At 46.3% G+C, this 18,306-nt stretch overlaps 1 protein-coding gene across 2 annotated transcripts in view; it reads left to right on the top strand.

Moving 5' to 3' along the window:
- LOC139556947 (FYVE, RhoGEF and PH domain-containing protein 3-like) overlaps window positions 1-18,306 on the top strand; it is a 95,325-nt gene that overhangs the window by 64,433 nt on the left and 12,586 nt on the right. The window contains exons 2-17 of one of the 2 annotated variants that reach the window (XM_071371131.1): window positions 1,292-1,456; window positions 2,448-2,649; window positions 3,036-3,687; window positions 5,931-6,020; window positions 8,013-8,149; window positions 9,999-10,155; window positions 10,299-10,437; window positions 11,450-11,508; window positions 12,187-12,333; window positions 12,469-12,573; window positions 12,689-12,768; window positions 12,912-12,942; window positions 14,343-14,447; window positions 15,170-15,223; window positions 15,943-16,038; window positions 16,208-16,342. In XM_071371131.1, coding sequence (XP_071227232.1) covers window positions 1,292-1,456; window positions 2,448-2,649; window positions 3,036-3,687; window positions 5,931-6,020; window positions 8,013-8,149; window positions 9,999-10,155; window positions 10,299-10,437; window positions 11,450-11,508; window positions 12,187-12,333; window positions 12,469-12,573; window positions 12,689-12,768; window positions 12,912-12,942; window positions 14,343-14,447; window positions 15,170-15,223; window positions 15,943-16,038; window positions 16,208-16,342 — 2,354 coding nt within the window. Of the gene's footprint in view, window positions 1-1,291; window positions 1,457-2,447; window positions 2,650-3,035; window positions 3,697-5,930; window positions 6,021-8,012; window positions 8,150-9,998; window positions 10,156-10,298; window positions 10,438-11,449; window positions 11,509-12,186; window positions 12,334-12,468; window positions 12,574-12,688; window positions 12,769-12,911; window positions 12,943-14,342; window positions 14,448-15,169; window positions 15,224-15,942; window positions 16,039-16,207; window positions 16,343-18,306 lie in introns of both variants that reach the window. The other variant, XM_071371130.1, reaches the window with a different exon arrangement.

The raw sequence follows: 18,306 nt of genomic DNA, 5'->3' as shown, positions 1-18,306 counted from the left end.
ACACACACACACACACACACACAGGCTTACACACAAACGCACAATTTTTCGGCCAGTAAGTGAAAAATTGCTGGGTCGAATCCCAGAGCCAACTAGGTGAAAAATCTGCCGATGAGCCCTTAACCGTAAATTCTCCTGTAAGTCGCTTTGGATAAGAGCGTCTGCTAAACTGTAAACTGTATACTGTGTATATACTGTAAACACACACTTCACCCTCTTTCAATGCAAACACAAACCATACATTATGTGACCATACCAACATATTGCACAAAACAGCACTCCACACTTCAATTCACTTCACTGGATTTAACAGAGCCCCTATAGGCATCACATGATTGGAATCACTGACAGACAATTCCCTGATGTAACTAGCTAGCTGCTAAAGGTCTCATTGTCCCAGTGTTTGCAGTTCTGTTGCGTTGGTTGTGATGCGCTTTTACAGGGACACACACACTCACACACTTTCTCAAAAAGCCTGATATCACAGACATCCAGAGAGAAAGTAAGACACACACATACACAGGCCAGTATCACTCCCAGACAGTCTGAAAGGATGGAGGATCAGGATATAGAGATGTATTAAATAGAGGCAGGCCTATCAAAGAGCTCTCTGTAGAGAGCCTCACCTCTCTCTCCCCTGGCCTGGTGTCATGATTGATGCAGGGGCTCTCTGCTCCATCTCTGGTTCCTCTCTGCTTCCTTCTGCTCACTGCAGCATGACAAAGGCATTGGGGTGAAGGTCGTTTGTTCACCTCCTACTGTTACAGTAACACACTGCACTGCACCACTCGGGGGGACTGGGGCTGGGACGGTATAGAACTGCATCGGTCAGGTTTGTAATGGACTGGGGCTGAAGCTGCTGGGTATTTGGTCTCAGCCGTGACTCTTTCGTGCTGCAAAGTAATACTGCACTCTTAGTAAAAAAGGTGCTATCTAGAACCAAAAAGGGTTATTTGGGTGTCCCAACAGAAGAACCCTTTGAAGAACCCCTTTTGGTTCCAGGTAGAACCCTTTACACAAAGAGTTCTACCTGGAACCAAAAGGGTTCTCCTTTTCGAAAGCCTTATTTCTAAGAGAGTGTGTTCCTTCCGAACAGGTTGCGTTCCTGGATGTTGTGTGAACGGAAGTAATGCACTCAGTCAATCTAATATATTCTCTCTCTCTCTCTCTCTCTCTCTCTCTCTCTCTCTCTCTCTCTCTCTCTCTCTCTCTCTCTCTCTCTCTCTCTCTCTCTCTCTCTCTCTCTCTCTCTCTCTCTCTCTCTCTCTCTCTCTCTCTCTCTCTCTCTCAGACCTCCCTCCCTCCTCTCTACAGTGCCAGTGTGGATCGGTGGACTTCCTGTGTTCCCCGCGGCTGGCGAAGAAAGCCCTGCCCCCTCCCAGGCAATGTCACGTCCGGCCTGCAGTCAAGCCCCGCCCCCAGCCCACAGCCACACCCACCTCTCAGAAACCTCAAGGTACACTGTTGGTTTATCACTCCTACTTGTTGTTTTGTAATATCAATACTGTCATTATCATTGACTAACAGTGTTGGTACAATATAAAACCTTGCGTTTATCGGCGTTTTACCTGGTCAGGTCACCCATTCACCCGCGTACAGTATTTATCCCACGAACACATCAGTCAGATAGACACATGGATGGCTCTAAAAAAAATACTCCTTGTTAATCCTACTATAGCCTCACGCTATCTGCCTGTTGATGCATGAGTTTAATTTCCACACGATACACCCTGCCATTCTCTGCCGTGCTGTAGCTGCACACACACACACCCAGTCAGAGAGGAAGGAAGCAGTGGCACCTCACACAGAGAGAGCTGAGGCAGAGATGCCTGCTTCCTCATTCTGCCCTGACGCAACACCAAGAACACAGCCAAGACTGGCCTACGTAAAAGATACAGAGAAAGCCTACTGTCCTCCAAATGCATTCTGCACTAACCATGTTTTAAAGAACATGTAGCTAGCCAAGCAGTAGTATTTTAGCTTCTGATCGCGTGTGCAGTTTGCGCAGTCTGTTTCTGGACCACTCTCGGGCCTGTAATTTGTGTGCCTGCGTGCGCTTGTTTTTTCTTTCTCTCTCTGTGAAACCACAGTGACTTAGACACACTGGTCTCCGCATCCTGTTCCGAAACCAGGAAGCTGTCTCAGCTCCGCGAAGCACGATCAGAACCGTCTCCTGCGCTGCGTTCGAGAAACCTACTCGCAGAGGTTTAGCGATTATATGTTGTGTTTTGTGGTGGTTTTTGGACTGTGGCTTTGTCATTTGTAGTAGGGAGCCGCGGCAGCCATCTGGAATACAGTAATGGAGGCTTTCTCTCTCGGAACTCCACGGGGAACTTGAAACAGGACTCTTTCCGTGGTTACGCCAGTGACCTGACTTCATCTCTCTCTTTTTCTCTCGTTCCTTCTTCCTCCCTCCGTCACCCCTCTTCCTGGACCTGCACCTGCAGTGCCCCCTAAACCCCCCTTCCTGCTGGTCCTCGGACAGGACAAGAAGCCCAAGAGGATTCCCCCAGCACCCTCCAGGCCTCTGCCTGCTCCTCCACCTCCACCCAAACCGCGGCCCAGCCAGACACCAGCTGGCCTGGCCACACAGCCTCAGAGAGAGGCCCAGAGCGTGGGGCTGCTCATCGAGAGGTTTGAGAACTCCAGGTACTGTACTGTCCTGCAGGGGGGTAGGGTATTCCACGAGGTGCTCTTGCCCTGTTGACGCATCAGATGAGTGTTTTGTGCATGTGTTTGTGTGTAAAGAAAACTGGTGGTATGACACACATCATTATATTTCGTTTGATGATTTAAGATGTGGGTATTGTTATACACCATGAGTAGGACTTTGAATGTTTTGCACGGAATACACACTCTCTTACCCTCTGTCACGTAATACACACTCTGTTTTTCTGATGTTACCCAACCTGTGTTTCACACTTCTGTCTGCGGGAATGTTCACTTCTGTCTGGTGGTGTGTTGTGGTTCCAGCCCAACCAAGACTGAAACTGAGAAAGGTTTAATTTCACAAGTGTTTATTTTTTATATCCCAGCGTTCCAATTCTTGGCGTTCCTCCGAGGAATCAGCTCCACTTGTGCCTGAGTATGGACGCGACACCCGAAACCACAGCTCGTTCTGCCCCTAACCCCACAGCACACGCCCCTTCAGGGTCAGCAGGAGCAAAGGACTCTGGGGAACCGTCCCCCGCCGACAAACTTGCTCTTATCGTCTCGGAGCAGACCGATGAGGTCACCGAGCTGACGGAACTTTCGTGCCTGGCCTCAATCCGCATTGGCGACCCCGGCGACATTCCTTTGGACTCTACAGAGGACGACCTCAACGTCGTCCGCGGCGATCGAGTTGGTTGCCTTGACAACACGGACAGGGAGCAGAGAGACTCTTCCCATGAGCTCCAGGACAATCCGGACTCACAGTCCTCGGAGCAGAACGTAAACGGGAAGATTCCCAACCGGGACAGCGGGATCGACAGCCCATCGTGCGCAGCAGAGGGCGAGGTGTTCCCCAACGAAGACGCCATCGACGAGGAGGAGCGCTACGACAGCGTCACGGAGACAGAGACTAGCGTGTCCTGCTGTGTAACACTGGGCAACAAGCGTGACTCCACGCAGGACGAGGACAGTGACTTGGATGAGGTCAGCAGTGGCGAGACAGAGGGAGGGGAGAAGGCGGACACACACACAGAGGTACACAGGGTGAGTCACACACACACGCACATTCTTATCAAACTCCTTAGTCCCTAGTTCAGCAACTGTAACTTGTCTTTCTATTCTTATTTGTATCAGTTTCAGGCTGTCTAGACACACACACACACACACACACACACACACACACACACACACACACACACACACACACACACACACACACACACACACACACACACACACACACACACACACACACACACACACACACACACACACACACAGACGCTCAAGTGTGTGTGGTGGTCACAAGCGTCGGTGACGTATCTAAAAATGGATGTTCTGTGAGGTGTGGAGGAATAGAGTACCTGCCCAGGGCTGTAACAGGAGCTTGTGACTGCTACTGCTAGAGGACAGACAGAAACAGAAGTGCACTCAGCTCAGCTACTGTTTCCACCGTTGATCTGTGTGAGCGGGACACCGACACCTCCAAAAGAGAACTTTGCATCATACCGGTATTCATGAACCCCCCGACAGAAAAATATTTATTGAAATTAAAGGATGGCGGGAAGGTCAAGCAACAGCAGACAAAAATAGGGAGAGGGAGAAAAGGAGGCGGAGAAAAAAAGTAGAGAGGCCGAAAAGTGTGAGCGTGTAATGAAATTGAGTGCGCAAAACAGAAAGAGACAGGAGGGGTGTGTGAGTGGGAGCTGCAACTCTGGTTGGAGTTGTTGTGTGTTGGCACAGTACAGTCCGACACACCCTGTACCTAGGCACCACACCAAACACACATGAGCACACACAGACACACACACGCCCTGTACCTAGGCACCGCACCAAACACACATGAGCACACACAGACACACACACGCCCTGTACCTAGGCACCGCACCAAACACACATGAGCACACACAGACACACACACACGCCCTGTATTGGCAGCCAACACCCTTTTGCCTCATGTGGAAGGGATCTCTGGTATCCTATGTTTCCTGATATCAGCATTACTGCCCAGAGGAAAGGTGTGTGTGGATGGGTGTGGGGGAACAGTGCCACTTCTCTGACACTAATAGCTGACATGTCGATAGCTTTTTAATGACACTGCTGTCGCAGAGGATGTGGGTTTTGAAACAGGAAAAGAAAGAAATGTATTTCTCTTCTTTCAGCGTTTAGCTGAAGCGTCTGCTACGGAAATAGATTAGACATATTGTTTGTGTTTGTATGTGTATGTGAGTGTGTTCAAGTGTGTGTGTGTCATGCTTACAGTATGTGAATGTGTGTTTGTTTGTGGACATATCTCTACTGTACACTCTTAGAGAAAAGGGTTCCAAAAAGGTTATTCAACTGTCCCCATAGGAGAATCCCTTTTGGTTCCAGGTAGAACCCTTTTTGGTTCCAGGTATAACCCTTTTGGGTTTCATGTAGAAAAGGGTTGCACCTGGAACCAAAAGGACCCAAACCTTTTCACTTGTATTGCTTTGGTTTCTGCTGTCAATTGTTTGTCAGAGTCGTTTTGTGTTGATTGAGTTAGTTGTTTACTAATGTTGTGAGGCTTTTCTGCCACCAGGTGACATACTTGAAATACTTGAAAGAGAAAAGGGTTCTACCTGGAACCAAAACGGGTTCTTTAAATGGTCCCCCTATGGGGACAGGTGAAGAACCCTTTTAGGTTCTACATAGCACTTTTCTAAGAGTGTATGTTTCACAATTTCCTCCAATTTCCCGATTTTGTGCACGCATGTGATTGTGTACCGGACAGCTGTTGCAAAGCACAATGTCACAATGTAGTACACCCTCCCTTTCTGAGGACTGGTCTCAGTCACACGTCACAGGAATGTCATTTCATCCATTCAGTCAATTCCTCTTCCTGAAGTAGTCAAACTGAACACACATCCGCAGCACCTTTACGTGTCGTCTCAGCTCCACTAGTAAACACGGTATTGGTGACTAACTCAGCTCTCGGTAAAGCAGCACCGACTGCCGATCGTTACAACATGCGCTGACACATTATGAGGTTGGCCCAGTTTCACTCAACAACCGAGATGAGAAGAGCACATGCGGACATCCCCATTTCAGACCACTTTTATCTTATATGTAATCACTGGTTAGAGTTTGGTTGCTTTTCACCTAATATGTTTTGTTTTAATGTTGCCGATATTCTCTCTCAAAGGTCATAGGCCCGGAGGCATATGTTTAATGTACGATACAGGTCTAATGTAGGTTTGTGTATTCTATATGGTATGCTAAGGTTCTGACTGTTTGTGTCCACTTCTCTCCCTCAGTACTCAGAGACACAGAGGTTACTGAACATCGCCAGAGAGCTCCTTCACACTGAGGAAGCCTACGTCAAAAGACTCAACCTCCTCGACCAGGTATACACACACTCACACACAGTGGGTTGTGTACTCTGAAATACACAACCACATGCAAAGGACGTCAGACTGCTTGCTTAGAGGGTACCACTTCTTCCCGATTCGGCACATACTTGGCTTGAACCTGGGGCCTCAGCTTGATAAACACAGGTTACCGTTCTCCCTCAAGCGCCTCTACCTGTCGCTAGCTCTTGAGTGTCGCAAACGTGGACACTTAAGGCTGAGGAGTAAGTTTCACACATCTCCATGTGCTACACGTACAGTGCATTCGGAAAGTATTCGGACCCCTTCCCTTTCTCCACATTTTGTTACGTTACAGCCTTATTCTGAAATCGATTAAATAATTTTTTCCCCTCATCAATCAACACACAATGCCCCATAATGACAAAGTGAAAACAGGTTTTTGGAAAATTTTCGAAATGTATTAAAACATAAAACATATATAACATTTCTGCAACATTGACAGTCCCCAAGAACACAATAGTCTTCATCATTCTTAAATGGAAGAAGTTTTGAACCGCCAACTCTTCCTAGAGCTGGCCGCCCGACCAAACTGAGAAATGGTGGGAGAAGGTCCTTGCTCATGGAGTTGACTAAGAACCCGATGGTCACTCTGACAGAGCTCCAGAGTTCCTCTGTGGAGATGGGAGAACCTTCCAGAAGGACAACCATCTCTGCAGCACTCCACCAATCAGGCCTTTATGGTAGACGGAAGACACTCCTCAGTAAAAGGCACATGACAGCCCGCTAGGAGTTTGCCCGAAAGGCACCTAAAGGACTCTCAAAAAGATCAATGTTCATTTCATCAGACCAGAGAATCTTGCTTCTCAGGTCTGATGAAACGAACATTGAACTTTTTGGCCTGAATGCCAAGCGTCACGTCTGGAGGAAACCTGGCACCATCCCTACAGTGAAGCCTAGTGGTGGCAGCATTCTGTGGGGATGTTTTTCAGCTGTAGGGACTGGGAGACTAGTCAGGATCAAGGGAAAGATGAACAGAGCAAAATACAGAGAGATTCTTGATGATGAAAACCTGTTCCAGTGTGCTCAGGACCTCAGACTGGGGTGAAGGTTCACCTTCCAACAGAACAACAACCCTAAGCACACAGCCAAGACAACACAGGAGTGGCTTCGGGACAAGTCTCTGAATGTTCTTGAGTGGCCCAGCCAGAGCCCGGACTTGAACCCGATCGAACATCTCTGGAGAGACCTGAAAACAGCTGTGCAGCTACGCTCCCAATCCAACCTGACAGAGCTTGAGAGGATCTGCAGAGAAGAATGGGAGAAACTCCCCAAATACAGGTGTATCAAGCTTGAAGCGTCATAACCAAGAGGACTCAATGGCTGTAATCGCTGCCAAAGGTGCTTCAACAAAGTTCTGAGTAAATTGTCTGAATGCTTATGTATATGTGATATTTCAGTTTTGTTTATAAAAATCTGTTTTTCTTTGTCATTATTGGGTGTGTAGATTTATGAGGGGAAAACACTATTTAATGAATTTTAGAATAAGGCTGTAACGTCACAAAATGGTGAAAAAGTCAAGGGGTCTGAATACTTTCCGAATTCACTGTCCTTAACGAAGGCCTACTCCTCCCATATTAGGCCATATTCATATTGTTTTATATCTGGTGTGAGATATACATATTTGTTGTTGAAGTTGACCGTCACGTACATGACCACAGACAACAGGATATGTGCTGGCACAGACGGTAGGCTAATCTCAGAGCCGCTTCCTGTTTTTGTCAAGCCTCTGCTCCCTCACATTGGTAGCGTTTGTCAGGGAAACTCAGGTGCACGCAGGCCTGTGGTTGGGTGACTGACAGGGAGGTGACAGGTCATGGACCTGATGATGACAGACAGATCTAACCATCATACACATCCCCCTATGAAAAAAGATTATTCGATCAAAGAGCCCATGGTTTGTTATATCATTTATAGTAATGTAGTTAGTAATGTTAGTAATGTTAGTAATGTTACTCCTGTCGTTTGTAGGTATTTTGCACTAAGCTGACTGAAGCTGGAATCCCTCAGGACGTGATAACGGGGATCTTCTCCAACATATCCTCCATCTACTGCTTTCACCACAAGTTCCTGCTCCCTGAGCTCAAGACACGCATCACTGGAGAATGGTGAGGAGACCAAGGGCTATGTTGTAATAGTGTTTCATTCATGTTATATGGTTCTATTAGCAAATCAAATCAAATGTTATTTATCACATGCGCGGTAGACCTTACCTTGAAATGCTTACTTCCCTTAAAACCAACAATGCAGATTTAAGAAAATAGAGTTAAGGAAATATTTACTAAATAAACTAAAGTAATATAAAAAAAAAATATATATATATACAGTTGAAGTCGGAAGTTTACATACACTTGGGTTGGAGTCATTAAAACTTGTTTTTCAACCACTCCACAAATTTCTTGTTAACAAACTATAGTTTTGGCAAGTCGGTTAGGACATCTACTTTGTGCATGACACAAGTAATTTTTCCAACAATTGTTTACAGACAGATTTTTTCACTTATAATTCAGTGTATCACAATTCCAGTGGGTCAGAAGTTTACATACACTAAGTTGACTGTACCTTTAAACAGCTTGGAAATTTGCAGAAAAGCATTAGAAGCTTTAGAAGTATCTGATAGGCTAATTGACATCATTTGAATCAATTGGATGTATTTCAAGGCCAACCTTCAAACTCAGTGCCTCTTTGCTTGACATCATGGTAAAATCAAAATAAATCCGGCAAGACCTCAGGAAAAAAAATTGTAGACCTCCACAAGTCTGGTTCATCCTTGGGAGAAATTTCCAAACGCCTGAAGGTACCACGTTCATCTGTACAAACAATGGTATGCAAGTATAAACACTATGGGACCACGCAGCCGTCATAACGCTCAGGAAGGAGACGCGTTCTGTCTCCTAGAGATGAATGTACTGTGGTGCGAAAAGTGCAAATCAATCCCATAACAACAGCAAAGAACCATGTGAAGATGCTGGAGGAAACAGGTACAAAAGTTTCTATATCCACAGTTAAACGAGTCCTATATCGACATAACCTGAAAGGCCGCTCAGCAAGGAAGAAGCCACCGCTCCAAAACCGCCATAAAAAAGCCAGACTACGGTTTGCAACTGCACATGGGAACAAAGATCGTACTTTTTGGAGAAATGTCCTCTGGTCTGATGAAACAAAAATAGAACTGTTTGGCCATAATGACCATTGTTATGTTTGGAGGAAAAAGGGGGAGGCTTGCAAGCCGAAGAACACCATCCCAACCGTGAAGCACAGGGGTGGCAGCATCATGTTGTGGGGGTGCTTTGCTGCAGGAGGGACTGGTGCACTTCACAAAATAGATGGCATCATGATGAAAATTACGTGGATATATTGAAGCAACATCTCAAGACATCAGTCAGGAAGTTAAGGAGAAGCTGTTCAGGAGCCTTTTGGACCTAGACTTGGCTCTCCGATCAAGACTGTGCAGTAGGATGCAAAATCTTCTACAAACAACACCTATGTGATATTGGGTTTCTGCTTAGATGCTTCGCTCGCTCGCTCGCTCGCTCTCTCTTCTCTTCTATTCTCTCTCATTACTGAATAGTGATAATTCTGCAATGGTCGGTATGTGTTTTGGCTGTAGAACTCTGACAGCTGGGTTGCAGTTTGGGGGGGGTTGGTGTGTGCCAGGCTGGTAGAATAGGGGCATTATCCGCCTGTCTTCATCTGCTGGGAGTAAATTTACCATAAGTGTGTGCCAACGCTAGTCTCTCTCTGTCTAGAGATTATTGTTTCATAGAAATGATGTAGAGGGATTCCACCTGTCGCCTTCTGCGCACAATAAACAGTAAATGTACCGTAGGTTACTGTTTCTGTGAATTCCACATGTGTACTGCAAGTATACTCTAAGTTCAGAGTACAGTACAAAAATAGACATCGAATTTTTTAGAGTTTTAAGCCCTATGGGCGGGTGTGTGTTCTGTGTGTTAGGGACTCAAACCCACGTATCGGAGACATCCTCCAGAAGCTGGCTCCTTTTATGAAGATGTACGGAGAGTACGTGAAGAACTTTGACCGTGCTATGGACCTGGTCAACACCTGGAGCCAGCGGTCATCACTGTTCAAGAGTGTGGTCCAGAACATACAAGTAGGTGGCATCTCTCCCACAGAATCAATGTGTGTTTATGGTAACGTGTGCTGTTGTTACCCGTGAATGAAAGTGTGGTGTACCCACAGTATGTTTACAGTACTGTGTGTGTAACTGTGTTGCTGTGTGTTTGATCCTGACAGAAGCAGGATGTGTGTGGGAACCTGACTCTCCAGCACCACATGCTGGAGCCTGTGCAGAGGATCCCTCGCTATGAACTCTTGCTCAAGGACTATCTGAAGAAACTGCCTGATGATGCACTGGACAGGAAGGACACGGAGAGTATGTCTGTCTGCCTGTCTGTCCGTCTGTTTGTCTGTACCTACACACTGCTCACCCACTCATTACCTGTGTGTTTGTCTGTCTGTCTGTTTGTCCCTCACTACCCTTCCTAAACTAGGACCCGTACTAGCCACTCTACAAGCTCCATGTCTTGTGACCTTGTGACCTAGGAATGTCTAGGTAAAGCCTGCATAATCCACCGTGACGTGTCAGGAGTCCTGTAGAGGGGAACGTCAGCTCTGTTTATGTAGTTCATGACTTTAATGCAGTGTGCGTTAATGTGTGTTTAATGTAGAATGTGTGTCTCTGATGTTGGGTAATGTACATGGTAGGAGAGGTCTACCACTCTCCCTGTCTGTGTAACACAAACATTGTATATGTTTGATGCATGGTCATTTACAGTAGGCCCATAGTCTGATGATGCACAGGCTGGCTGCAGTGAAAGGTTGGACACTGACCTATTTCTCACAGTATTCAATTCAATTACTAAGTCGTATATACAATGAGGATACAAAACATTAGGAACACCTGCTCTTTCCATGACATAGACTGACCAGGTGAAAGCTATGATCCCTTATTGATGTTGTTATTCAGAAGGTGGATGGGCAAGACAAAATATTTAAGTGCCTTTGAACGTGGTATGGTATTAGGTGCCAGTGGCCCCGGTTTGAGTGTGCCAAGAACTGCAACGCTGCTGGGCTTTTCACGCTCAACAGTTTCCCGCGTGTATCAAGAATGGTCAACCACCAAAAGTACATCCAGCCAACTTGACACAAATGTGGGAAGCTTTGGAGTCAACATGGGCCAGCATCCTCGTGGAACGCTTTCAACACCTTGTAGAGTCCATGCCCCCGACGAATTGAGGCTGTTCTGAGGGCAAACGGGTGGTGCACCTCCTAATCTTTTATGCACTCCGTGTATAAACAGTGAGTGTTTCAAATGTGTAGGGCTGATGCATGGTTACGTAGAGTTGCTGCAGACAGGTCTAACACTGCCTGTGTGTGTTTTATAGAAGCCCTGGAACTCATATCCACAGCAGCCAACCACTCCAATGCTGCCATCAGGAAAATGGTAAGATGTTTTTTTCTGCTTCGGAGCCCTCTCTCTTCCCTCCATATGTGAATCTCTCTGACGTACTTCTCCTACTTTTCACTGGTTTTCACGACGGTGGTGTTGTAGTTCACAGCAGCGGGGGAAGGAGGGAGAGAGTTTTGATTGGTTGATTTCACTTGACCATTTAAAAACGCAATGCAACCACCAACGTGGACGCAACGCGTTTAAACGTGTGTTGACGATTTAATTTTTTTTGTTGTTGCAATAAACATCACATGGCCTGAATGATGAAACGACTGTGCAAAGACCAAAACACAACACATTTGAATAGTTCCCCGGATGACAGTAGTTACACTCCTTGGGAATAGCTCGCAGAACTAGCCAGCCTAGCGTCCAAACTGCGTTGGATGCGGCGACTTGCGGGGAGGGAGGGTGTTTCAGTGCAGACAGGATGCTGCCGTTTCCTGCCACTAGTTTCACAGCCTGCAGAAGAGTGAATTATGTCTCTATGACACACACACACACACACACACACACACAGTCACACTTCTGCCCTCTGGTGTGACTTATCGTGTCTTATTCTGTCTCAACAGTTTTAGTTCAATAGCTCCTTGTTGCCCTGACTTAAATGAATGTATAATTTTGCTCTGTATGTTTGTGTGTTTCACATTGTTCCTTATCCTTGGTGTTCCTCAGGAGAAGATGAACAAACTGCTGCAGGTCTATGAGAGACTGGGGGGAGAGGAGGACATCGTGAACCCAGCCAACGAGCTCATCAAAGAAGGACACATCAAGAAGATGTCTGCCAAGAATGGGACGGCCCAGGACCGATACCTCTACCTGGTGAGTGGCAGAAGGAGTTGGAATGAAGAGAATGTGTAGGAATGGGACGATACCAAAGTGTGTGTGCGTATTCATGTGTCTATTTAATGTGTATTCTCATCCGTTGTCCCTTCTCTCTGTGTGTCCGTGCTGCAGTTCAACAACATGGTGCTGTACTGCGTTCCCAAGCTGAGGCTGATGGGGCAGAAGTTCAGTGTGAGAGAGAGGATCGACATCGCTGGGATGGAGATCAGGAAGGAGGTAACGGAAGCCACCTCTCTTCTCTTGTTACTTTCCTTCCATTCTGAATGCGTGACGCGTAGAAGGGACATTGCTCTCAGAGGTAAAGTGGCACTGTTCTCCTCTGCGGCTTCAGGTGCAAGAGAACGTGAAGCAGAACCTCCCTCACACGTTCACCATCATCGGCAAGCAGCGCTCACTAGAGCTGCAGGCCAGGTAAGAACTATGGAGCAATTACATGGGAGAACTGTAGAACTGTGCCTTTTGTAACAGAGACACAACATTTCAGGCACAGCAGTAACTCATAGAAGTACTAATAGCTATAGGGCTATTGTTGAAACATTCCCTCTGTTTTTCAGGACGGCTGAGGAAAAGGAAGACTGGATACAGGTCAGGAATACCAGAGCAACACTAACATGGAATGGGTTTTACAGGGGATTTGTGTATTAGGAATAGTATTTGTATTAGTGCGGCTTTCCTCCACACTGCCATACTGAGTTGGGAAATTGTTTCCTCTCGTTAAGCTGCTCATTAAAGCTCATTTAGCCCATTTAAAGCTAACTAAAGCTGGTTAAAGGGGCTCACAGGCTGGAGGGGAGGAGTGTGTGCCAGGCAGGGGGTCTGGGAGTGTGTGGAAAGGAGTGGAAGGGCCCTTCGGCAATCTGAAGGACACAGAGGAATGTGTGGTGTCTCAAGACTTTGGAGAGGGCTGCACAAAGATTGTGCCTTCACAGAGTCTATTATTCACACATGAATACAGTGCTCACTACACACACACACACACACACACACACTCTGTTAGTGCAGTAGAGGCCAGTCTCTGACACAGACCACTGGGCTGGATCAGAGGTCCCTGATACATTTGTCCCTCTGATGTCATGGCTGATGTCATCTCTCTATAACAGGGTCAGTCCAGACGACAACGATGTCTCTCTCTTTGTTCTCCTCTTTTTGTGTTTGTATTTATTATGGATCCCCATTAGCTGCTGCCGAAGCAGCAGCTACTCTTCCTGGGGTCCAGCAAAATTAAAGCAATTTATACAATTTTAAAGCATTACAATACATTCACAGATTTCACAACACACTGTGTGACCTCAGGCCCCTACTCCACCACTACCACATATCTACATGACAAAATCCATGTGTGTGTGTGTGTGTGTGTATGCATGTTTGTGTGCCAATGTGTGTGTTGCTTCACAGTCCCCGCTGTTCCATAAGGTGTTTTTTAATCTGTTTTTTTTATATCAAATTTTACTGCTTGTGTCAGTTACTTGATGTGGAATAGAGTTCCATGTAGTCATGGCTCTATGTAGTACTGTGTGCCTCCCATAGTCTGTTCTGGACTTGGGGACTGTGAAGAGACCTCTGGTGGCATGTCTTGTGGGGTATGCATGGGTGTCCAAGCTGTGTGCTAGTAGTTTTGACAGACAGCTCGGTGCATTCAACATGTCGATACCTCTCATAAATAAAAGTAGTGATGAAGTCAATCTCTCCTCCACTTTCAGCCAGGAGAGATTGACATGCATATTATTAATATTAGCTCTCTTTAACTCAGACAGGCAGAGGCCCTCTTTCTCCCTTTCTCTCCCTGTCTATCCCACTCTCTCTCTCCCTCTGTCTCTCTCTCTCTGTCTATCTCTCTCCTAAGGGGCTGTAGATTGTTGTAGAATTTCTCCCATTGTAAAATCTGTGACTTCTTGACTTTTACTGTAAACCAGTGAAGAATATTTGAACTGTCTGAAACTGTTAATGGCTTATCTCCTTCTCTCCCCCATCCCATCCACTTCCAGGTGATCCTGGCCACCATAGAGAAGCACAAGCAGAACAGTGAGACCTTTAACAAAGCCTTCAATAGCTCCTTCTCCAGGGACGAAGACCACCCGCCAGACTCACCGGTCAGTCAGTCTGTCTGCGTTTCTTTCTTTCTCTCTGTCAAGCCATGTGTATATATCAATATGAAAGCACTACGGCTTTGTCCGAAAGTGTGTCACGGTCAGGTCTTTATCTGACAAAAGCATCTATCCTCACCTAACACGCGCACACACACACACACAGCCGTGTGTTGTCACGCGTCCCTCACTGCAGACACTGATAGACACACAAAGAAGCTCTTACTTAACTCACACATACACACACAAACATGTATACTTATGAAGGAGCCCTTTATTCAGTCGCACACCCACACAAAACGAACGAACACACACACTGTCATGGTCTGTCTTTAGTTCCCCGGCACTCTCTCATGACCTAATAGGGGAAGCCCCCATGCACACTGTACAAAAAATCTCTTCTGAATCTCCACTGACCCACTTTGGACCGGTTGGATCTGGACACAGGCCAAAGTAGGAACACATGCCAGGCCTATTGTCTATCTCTGAGGCATGGCTGCCGTCTAGTGGGGACAAACCCACACAGCAGCTTTAGGTAATATTCAGAGGCGGATGGTCCCATTCTCTGGCGACGTGTGTGAGAGAGCTTTGTTTAGCGATATGTTTGACACCTGAAATGAAGTGCCAGCCACGTAATAACAATGGATGTACTTTCAATGTAACTCATACGTCTCTCCCAGGGTTAAATATGTCACTCTGATCGGGTATTCATTGTCTTCTCTTCTCAGGGTCCCTGGAGCAGCACATCCATCGACTCAGACAGTGAAAGACTGCAAGAAAGGGTAGGTGTCAAAACGTCCTAATAGAATACATTTCCTCAGGCTCTCTTGCCTGATGCTGTTCTGTTACTGACTCTGCTTTCGATTAGAAGAGAATCTTTGCTACAGTAGGAATGGCGTCGCCCCACATAATAATAGAAACCATACAATGGGCAATATAAATGTGAATACAGTACCATGAATGACTGAGTTGATAACAAGAAGTAGATTGATCTCTCCTGTTCTAAAGCCCGGATGTCTGTCTGTGTTTGAGGTAGCAAGACAATGGTAGTATTACAATGGTAGTGGATCTATAATCCACACAGTAGGCTGCAGAGAGGTATAAATAGTAAGTTGTCTTCTCTACGGGGATAGCATCACTAGCTCGCTCTCTAGCAGCGGTGAGGGGTGTCTGTGGAGAGATGAGACACGATCAGGGGGTGAATTTCACACTCCCTCCCACAATGCAAATGTGCTAAACGGCTGGTGGTGCTATCGATGCCCCAGTCTGAGAGAGCAGAGGGAGGGGCTTCGATTTTCACTTTTTTGGTTCTAGAGGACGATGTTGGGAGTGGGAGAGAAAGAATAGGGTAGATAACAGAGAGAGCGGGGGAAATGGCAACTCGTCCAACTATTTCAGGGTAAGGGTTACTTAGGCATCACAAAGATGTATTGAGACAAGGTGACCTTGTGATTGGACAGATCGTGATACATTGTTTGTATGTGTTTCTCTGTTTCCCCAGAAAAGTTCCAAGAAAAAGGAGAAGGAGACATGCAAAGGCTGCAACGACAGCTTCAACTTTACCAAGCGCAAGCACCACTGCAAAGCCTGCGGAGCGGTGAGCGCAGAGAGGGAGAGGAGGTTGGGGGCTGGAACAGTTAGTGCCAGGATGCTGCATTTTCATTGGTGGATGTCCGATGAAAATTGATTTTCAGTTGTCTAAATATATTTTTTATCTCTCTCCAATTCCTCCCTCTTCCTCTTTCACTCTTCCCCTCCCTCTGCAGGCCATCTGTGGTAAATGCTCTAAGATGTTGGAGAATAAGACGTGTCGTGTGTGTCCTGAGTGCTTCGAGACCAGCCAGGGCCCCGAGGGGCCTGCAGGGGCCCCAGTAGAGCTGAAGAGGAAAGCTACAGCCGAGGTGAGGACCGACTCTCAGCTTATACTATAGACAAGAGTAGAATAGAATATAACTTAATTTAAACACATTTTCCATCCAGAGACTTCCCTTTGGCTTCCCCTCACAAACATCATAAGACAATCAAACGTCATACTTATTGTATATTGCACAGTGTTGTTGAGAAGCTAGCATGGACAGGCTGCACAGAGTGGACTCCCAGCAGAGCAGGTCTGAGGAAGGGAGTTGGAGTATGGGGGTTGGCAGCGGGCACGCTATCTCAGCTCCAGCCTCTGGAGAGAGCGGCATAATCACGTTAGTTGCACCAGCATGACAGAGAAGACAGAGCCCAGCCCAGACAGGCCCACAGAGCACCATGCACCTCTATCAATCAATCAAACACACACACACACACACACACACACACACACACACACACACACACACACACACACACACACACACACACACACACACACACACACACACACACACACACACACACACACACACACACTAACTAGAGAGATAGAACAGTGGTACACAGTCTATAGTCTGCATGGCTCAATAAGATTCATCTCTGTGTGTGTACCAGGAGTCAAGGTGATCTAGTGTTCAATAGACTGCTTGTGTGGAGCACAGCGTATAACAGAGACTGGACGAAGCAGATCGTTGTGTCTCAAAGCCCGTAGGCAATCCTGAACAATGTCTTTATAATATACTGTAATATCTTTGTTTTATTGCAGTGTCATTATCCATGTCTACCAAGCCCACAGTGCTGCTGTAAAAGAAACTGCTAAGAAACTCTCTCTCTCTCTCACACACACACACACACACACACACACACACACACACACACACACACACACACACACACACACACACACACACACACACACACACACACACACACACACACACACACACACACACACACACACACACACACAGCAATATTGAGTAACCTCTATTTGAGAACAAGTACCATGACTAGTTAAGGGGCTTAGTGGAAAGTGACTAGTCTCTCCACTTCATGCCTATGATGCAGCGACTGAGCAGTCTAATCCGTCTGTCTGTCTGTCTTGGGGTTATACTGTCTCACACACACACACAAACTAGATCTTTCACAGTAGCAGTACCATAATGGCAGTGATCTGCAGTGGTATTATTTCCCACCAAGGGGGGCTCCAGCACCACATCAGTTACAGTGGGGCAGCAGCATGAACACCTGTGCATGTCCAAAACTCCCAATACATTTGTCCTATATGCTCAAATCAAATCAAATTTTATTAGTCACATACACATGGTTAGCAGATGTTAATGCGAGTGTAGCGAAATGCTTGTGCTTCTAGTTCCGACAATGCAGTAATAACCAACAGTAATCTAACCTAACAATTCCACAACTACTACCTTACACACACACACAAGTGTAAAGGGATAAAGAATATGTACATAAAGATATATGAATGAGTGGTGGTACAGAACGGCATGGCAGATGCAGTAGATGGTATAGAGTGCGGTATATACATATGAGATGAGTACTGTAGGGTATGTAAACATAAAGTGGCATAGTTTAAAGTGGCTAGTGGTACATGTATTACATAAAGATGGCAAGATGCAGTAGATGATATAGAGTACAGTATATACATATGAGATGGGTAATGTAGGGTATGTAAACATTGTATTAAGTGGCATTGTTTAAAGTGGCTAGTGGTACATTTTTACATAATTTCCATCAATTCCCATTTTTAAAGTGGCTGGAGTTGAGTCAGTATGTTGGCAGCGGCCGCTAAATGTTAGTGGTGGCTGTTTAACAGTCTGATGGCCTTGAGATAGAAGCTGTTTTTCAGTCTCTCGGTCCCTGCTTTGATGCACCTGTACTGACCTCGCCTTCTGGATGATAGCGGGGTGAACAGGCAGTGGCTTGGGTGGTTGTTGTCCTTGATGATCTTTATGGCCTTCCTGTGACATCGGGTGGTGTAGGTGTC

Source organism: Salvelinus alpinus, chromosome 28 (genome assembly GCF_045679555.1).
Source record: "Salvelinus alpinus chromosome 28, SLU_Salpinus.1, whole genome shotgun sequence".
NCBI classification, from domain to species: Eukaryota; Metazoa; Chordata; class Actinopteri; order Salmoniformes; family Salmonidae; genus Salvelinus; species Salvelinus alpinus.
Note: the sequence above shows the minus strand (reverse complement) of the source record. Positions and strands in the feature narration are given on the sequence as shown.